This window comes from Vicia villosa, linkage group LG7 (genome assembly GCF_029867415.1).
Source record: "Vicia villosa cultivar HV-30 ecotype Madison, WI linkage group LG7, Vvil1.0, whole genome shotgun sequence".
In the NCBI taxonomy this organism is placed as follows: Eukaryota; Viridiplantae; Streptophyta; class Magnoliopsida; order Fabales; family Fabaceae; genus Vicia; species Vicia villosa.
In genome coordinates this window covers 137,924,849-137,931,746 of record NC_081186.1, presented here as the reverse complement: position 1 = coordinate 137,931,746, position 6,898 = coordinate 137,924,849, and the positions used below count along the sequence as shown (strand labels likewise).

Here is a 6,898-nt window from a genome sequence, read left to right as displayed (position 1 = left end):
TTTGTTTATAGTAAAAAACAATTTAAGTGTGAAAGCACGGAACATGACTATCAAATTGTCGTGGTTAACTAGGATATAAGTTTGTTTCATTTCTTCATCTATTTCTTTATTTTTAGGATTTACTTTGAATATTTTCAATTCTACCAAGTTCCAAACAAAGAAAAGTTTTTAAAGAGAAACTTCAAAGTCATTTTTCTTATGTTTTCTCACCTTTACATTGTGCACCAAACATATAGTTTTGAAGTTTATGAGAGAAGAAGGAAAATTAAAGAAAGAACAGTCAAATATTTGGCCATAAACATGATTATATAAATATCATTACAATAAAAACAAGAGCAAAAATACATTAACACTTTGTAACTGATATAAAATTAGAACTCAAAACCAAATATAGTAGTATCTACATCATTATTATAAAGCATCTTGCAGAAGAAAAAAAAACTAAAATTGTCATGTAACAATAATAGTAATAACTTTGAAGTTGTTTGAACAGAGATTATTATTATTAAACAGGTACTGTCCTAGCAGTTCCTGGCCCTGCCATCTCAATAGCCTCAACACCATCATCTTCATTCTCACCACTCATTTCTTCCAGTGATTTTCCATTTGGTTCAGGTACTAAGAAGGTGAATACCATTCCAAAGAAGTTAACAACACCAAGCATGATGAGGGAGTTCTTAATTCCAATACCGGTTGGGTAACCGGTATCGGTCTCAGACGCTTTCTTACTTTGTGCCGCGTATAAGAATCCAAATGCGCCAACGATTGCTCCAGCTTTTCCAGCAGCAGCCGAGATACCGTGACAAGTTGATCTTAGCCTAGCCGGGAAAATCTCGGCCGGAACAACGAATGTGGTTGCATTTGGACCGAAATTGGCAAAGAAGAAAGTTAACGAGTACATCACGACAAACCCGATTCTGTTATCTTTTTGTTTCCAGTGATCATAAGGTATGGCTAGAGCAAACATGAAAACAGTCATGAAGAAGAAACCCATCAGTTGGATCGCGAATCGGCCCATGTAATCGATAAACGCGACGGTGAACCAGTAACCTGGAACTGTACTGCACATTGCTATAAGTGTTTGTGCTCTTGCAATCCTGTAAAGTTCATGAATTGCATTCATTTCTTTCGCCGGAGGGATCCATCCAATGGCAGTGAAAATGTCTTTTTGGAAAAGATTCTGACTGTAGAAAGCAATGTCCAACAAAAACCAAGTAGTTGTTGTTCCCAACAAGTGCATCCCGTGGCGCTTGGCGAATTGCTTGCTAAAAAGGCCAAACTTTTGGCTTTGGTTCTCATCTATTTCCTGCACTTTCGCCTCTTCAGCCTGAAGTTCAACTTGTAACACCTTAGACATATCAGAAGCGGCTTGTTTCGCGTTTTTAGCAACGAGTGCTGTGTAACGAGCCGTCTCGGGCATCTTCATACGCCAGTAATAGGTAAGAGCGGCTGGAACAGCACCAAACATTAAAATCAAACGCCAAACGAAATCAAAAGCGGGCAACACAAGCGACGCTTCCGGGTTTTCTTCATAAGTAGGAACTTTATATTTGTGATCAAACGCTGTAGCTACAATCAATGCAAATATTCCACCAGCCATGATTCCGAAGCCCTGCATAGCAAACACTGCAGCGATGAAAGCGCCTCGCGTCTTTTTGTTAGCATATTCAGACATAATTGTAGCTGAAAGAGGGTAATCACCACCAATTCCAAAACCAAGCCAAAACCTGAAGAAACAAAGTGTTGCCATAACACTCTTTGGACTATTTCCAAAGGAAAGTCCTGAGGCAAGTGAACAACCCACCATAAGCATAAGGGTCATACCATAAACCTTTTTCCTTCCCAATTTATCACCAAGCCAACCGAAGAATAGTTGGCCTGCTAAAGTGCCAACTAGCGCGACACCGGTTACACCGGCTTGAACACCGGGAGGAAGAACACCCGGTTTCGGTTTGGTGTAATCTGTGTAATAGATTCTTCCTAACAACTTTGTCACAAGTGAAATGCAGAAGAGATCGTATGCATCTGTGAAAAAACCCATTCCAGCAATCACAATTGCTGTGAAATGGTACATTTGTGTCTTGGCCACATCGAGTGCATTAAGCACTCCTAGTTGTCCTGCCATCACCAAATTTGTTACCTGATTACAAGCTCACTGCACAACAAAAATATATCAGTTTCCACATAAGTTTTGTTTGGATAAACAAGTTATTAACCACTTATGAATAAACTGTTTTTAATGAAAAGCTAAAATAAAGTCAAAGTATGAAACACATATACCCCACACAACACAGACACTTACACAGTCATACCAATAATAATTTGAAAAAATGAATAAATTAATGTAATTATAAATGTTGATGTCTATGTTTATGTCTGACACCAACACGACTCTGACATCAACACACTACACAGAAACCCCTTTTTCCAAAGGTGTCCATACTACATAGAGTCAGACACTTTCGTAAGTTTGAGAGCTTATAGAAATTAGTTGGAAACAACTTCATAATCTTTTTTTCATAAATTCTTCCAAATAGTTTCATAAGTATTTAATCCTATAGATAAGTTTGAATAAGTCAATTCATAAAAATTCAAATAAAAGAATGATTGAATTAAGGTACTCTAAAAAATTGAGATTTTTACTAATAAAGAAGGAATGATCTAAAATTATAGTAGAAATTATTAATAAATTGAGCAAAGTAGACTTTTGCAAGAAATTAATCATTTTTAAGATTTAAAAAACAAAAAATGAATTCAGCTGATGTTGATTTTCTCATGCAGAAGAAAAGAGTAAATGAAGGTGATGTTGATTTTGTCATGGTCAACGAAAGCAGAAAGTTGAATTTTCTAAATTATTTGCTCATTATAACGAATTTGACTCTAATTGAGGAAGACTCTACCGTATCAATTCCATTCCAGACCGTTCACAAAAGATATTAAGATTTTTGAGTCTATAATTTTCCAATGAATTTCATTCTAAATATAGAAAATGAAGCAGAGGTTAATTTGGTAATTTCAGGGATGTGTTGTTTTTCATGGAAAATCGCCATAAACTAAGCCAAGAACTGAAAAGATAAAGATAAAGGATCTGTGTTTTGTTTGTTTGCCATGAAATTGGGATCATGAAATCATTATTTAGAAGAAAAGAGAGATCCCAGATTCTGAACAGTGAAAAAGTTATGATTTGTATATTATTATTATTATTATTATCTGAGAAAAAAAAAAGCAGAAAGTTGTGTTTTGTGCTTTGTGCTTCTTATTCTAGCTTGTAATTGCTCAAAAACTAAAAAGTGGGGCTTCCACTATGGAAGCTCTTTTTCATGACTACAACAACATAAGTTTCCACTAAGGAAACAAAAAAAAGTGTATAGCAAGAGAGATATATTTAGAGAGAGAAAGTGTGTTCACCTGCTGCTAGTTAGTTACAATTTGGTGGATTAAGGAGAGAGAAGCATTTGTTGTGATGTTGGGATGGAGAGATACAATGAAGAGAGAGGGTCAGAAGCTATATATATAGAAAGATTGTATTAAGATAGCCATTCAAAGAATGACACTAAAGTCCAGAATCAATGAAAGAATATGTGGTATATACCCATTCACGAGACTTTAATATAATTCAGATGTTCAAGTCAACGCTTTCACAAATTATTTGCTTCCCTGTAAGTTAAAGGCTTCTTTTATTTTTGTTTTTTGTTTTGATTTTTTTATATTGTTAAGTAGGAGTTGTAATTAGTGAATTTCTTTAGGATGGTTTATCTTGTTTGTGATTAAAATTATATAGGGAAATTCATGGTTGGTAACAGTTGTTGGCGATATTATCAAACTCACTATGAGTGTATGGATAACTGCTCATTAAATGTTTGGCATGTGCCTCAGGTCAGGTGCATACATCATTAAATGACTCTTTTATGAGATTAAAATATGTTTCATTTAGGAATCAAAATTGTTGGTATAAATTTTTGATGGGATGATGCACGCTGTAAGTTAATTTGTAAGATTAACACTTCAATTTTTAAGTCATTTCATATTAATATGTGAATAAAGTGGTAGAGTAAATTATGAATAAAATCTTTTTTTTTCTTGTATTGTGGTTTATATACAATGGGAGACCAATGAACTTATGCTGCATTGGGCCAATGGTAATAGATGTTACGTTTAACATACATGAAGAAAATTTCTTTACCAACCTCCCAACCTTCTAGTTCACCTCTGGTGAAAAACCCAAACTACCCCTAACTTCGGAAATGAACTTCCGAAATGCAAGAAAAAGGTGTTTTCGGAGATGCATCTCCGAAAGCGCCTTTTTTTTAAAAAAAATTTGACTTATTTCGGAAGTTCATTTCCGAAAACAGCATTTCGGAAGTTCATTTCCGAAATACTGCGCGTTTTGCAGATTAAGCAAAACGGCCCCCTCCCCCAAATCATTTACCCTAATCTTCTTCAAACTCAACCCCAAAGAGATTTTTGTGCAAACCAGTTCCAAGCTACCTCAAAGGCTCCATCTAGTTGCTCTATTACATTCTAAAGCCCTCCAATCTATTCAATAGGTAAGCATTTTGATTTTAAGATCTATGATTAAAATGTATATTAGGGTGTTTAGAAATAGCAAAAAATGTATTAGGTTAGGTTTATACTGATTTTTAGGATGTTTAGAATATGTATACATAGGTTTGAATTTTGATTTTGGGGTCTGCCATTGAAGGTTGCAGAAAAGCTCTGCGCAGGGGTGTTTCGGAAGTTCATTTCCGAAAACACCTCCATTCCAGTTTCGGAAATGAACTTCCGAACTGTATCAGAAGTGCAATTTTTTTTTGTTTTTTCATTTGTCTCGCATATTAATCGATTTCAATTTCGATTGTTTACAGGAACATGACAGGCAACCAGCCAGCACGCATCAGACAGGGCAGGGAGTCCCAGACTGCGTCGACTAGACGCGAGCGGGCGGCGGCGCAGCTGGCGTCGACACGCGGGCGGGGCCGGGGACGCCGTGTGCGCGTTACACAGGACTTGGTGGAGAGTTCATCTCCTTCAGGCTATAGGAGTAGGCTGGCTCGGGTATCTTCTTCCCGCCAGCGAGAGGAGGAGGATGATGATGAGGAGGAGGAGGAGGAGGAGGAGGAGGTCATACCGGATGTTGACCCTCCAGTCGGGGAGGAGGAGGAGCAGGAGGAGCAGGAGGTGGATAGCTATCCGGGAGGGCCTTTTGACACTTCCCTGCTGATTCACTACCAGGATCACGTCGCTCGGCGGATCTGGGAGGGAGAGGTAGTTTTTTTAACTTAGCTGTTTATTTGTCACCATTTTTTATAATTTTACCGTTTATTTCTCGCTTATTTGTTTTTTTTTTTGTAACAGGAGAGAGAGCCATTGAAAATGGTGAACCACTCCAGGAAGATTTTCGGTTTGTTTAAACCAGCAGCTCAGTGGTTTAACGACCATGTGCGAGGTTCAGGGCTTAGCGGGCTCTGCATGACCGGGTACACCACCATCAGCACCGGCATGCAGGGGGCATTTGTGGAGCGCTGGCACAAGGAGACGTCATCTTTCCACCTGCCGGTTGGGGAGATGACGATCACCTTGCATGACGTCTAGTGTCTTCTCCACCTGCCTATTAGGGGGCCGCTGTTGACCCACTCCAAGATCCAGAGGGTGGAGGCCATTGAGTGGATGACGCTCTATCTGGGCATGGAGGAGGAGGTTGCTCACTTTGAGTGCACCACGACTTGTGGGCCTCATGTCCGGTTCACTACACTGAAGATCTATTTTGAGTTCCACCTGGACGCGGCTGCCGAGGCTGAGGGTGAGGGTGACGAGCTGTTCACAGAGTATCACCGCGGCTGCGCTCTCCGGTGCTGGTACATGCATGTGGTGGGCGCTGCATGCTTTGTGGACAAGAGCGCCAGGTACGTCGACGTGACCTACCTCCGCTATTTCATGGACCTGGATACCGTTCACCAGTGGAACTGGGGGGCAGCTACTCTGGCATATCTCTACCAGAAGCTGAATGAGGCCTCCAACTAGAGGACGGGGCAGCTGGTCGGATCCTGCACTCTGCTTACGGTACGTTTGATTTTAACACATTCTCGTATTTATTTATTTATTTATGTTTCGTATTTAATTTTAATACATTATCTTGTTTCTGTTTCAGAGCTGGATCATCTCCTACTTCTCCCGCATCCACGGCTTCCACATCGATCCTGAGTATGTGGACCCCATGCCCAGGGCCGCCAGATACGTTCTCCAGAGGGGGAACGATGCGGTGGGACCATACCGCCTGTACCTGGACCGCACGATGCACGACGACGTCACCTGGAGGCCGTTCGCCGACTACGCTCAGGTTGTCCCCTTCGACGGGGTTGCTCTATATTCAGGCTGGTTGGCATGCGGGACCGGAATCATGGTTCGGTATCTCCCGGAGCGGTGCATGCGTCAGTTCGGATTCGTGCAGATCATACCCAGGTCACCCTTCGAGGCTGCTCCTGACACAGTGACCAGAGTGCAGCTCACTGCCATATGGGAGCATTGGGAGGATCATGTGGTACCGGAGGAGTACCGTCGCATGCGGGTCACCCAGGACTGGCACAGTGTGGAGGGGTACGTCACATGGTTCTACCGGGTGTCCCATCCTCTCTTGAGACCCGACGTTCCCGGCGCTCCTAGGCCAGCACACGAGGAGATCCTGGAGAACCAGCAGGCCGAGGATGATCACGCCATTGATCTCATGCCGATCTGTCAGCAGATATCGATGATTGGGCGGGACGCGTTGGATCGAGGTATCGTGGAGCGGGGCGGTCTAGAGGCAGTCGCGGTGATGGAGATGATCGTCCTTGATGCGGACCGTGCGGCGACATACAGGCGGCAGAGGAGGGCCCAGGGTGAGAGGGTTAGGCACACCCAG

At 41.3% G+C, this 6,898-nt stretch overlaps 1 protein-coding gene across 1 annotated transcript; it reads right to left on the bottom strand.

Moving 5' to 3' along the window:
- Nucleotides 1–342: 342 nt before the first annotated feature.
- Nucleotides 343–3,577, bottom strand: LOC131616846 (low affinity inorganic phosphate transporter 1-like). Its single transcript, XM_058888302.1, has 2 exons — nucleotides 3,409–3,577; nucleotides 343–2,155 (listed from the first exon to the last, which is right to left on the bottom strand). The coding sequence occupies exon 2, from the start codon at nucleotides 2,123–2,125 to the stop codon at nucleotides 506–508; it is 1,620 nt and encodes a 539-aa protein (XP_058744285.1). The 5' UTR covers nucleotides 2,126–2,155; nucleotides 3,409–3,577; the 3' UTR covers nucleotides 343–505.
- Nucleotides 3,578–6,898: the final 3,321 nt, after the last annotated feature.

Coding starts and splice junctions, on each gene's coding strand:
- LOC131616846 (XM_058888302.1), bottom strand. CDS start 2,125: ATGGCAGGACAACTAGGAGTGCTTAATGCACTCGATGTGGCCAAGACA.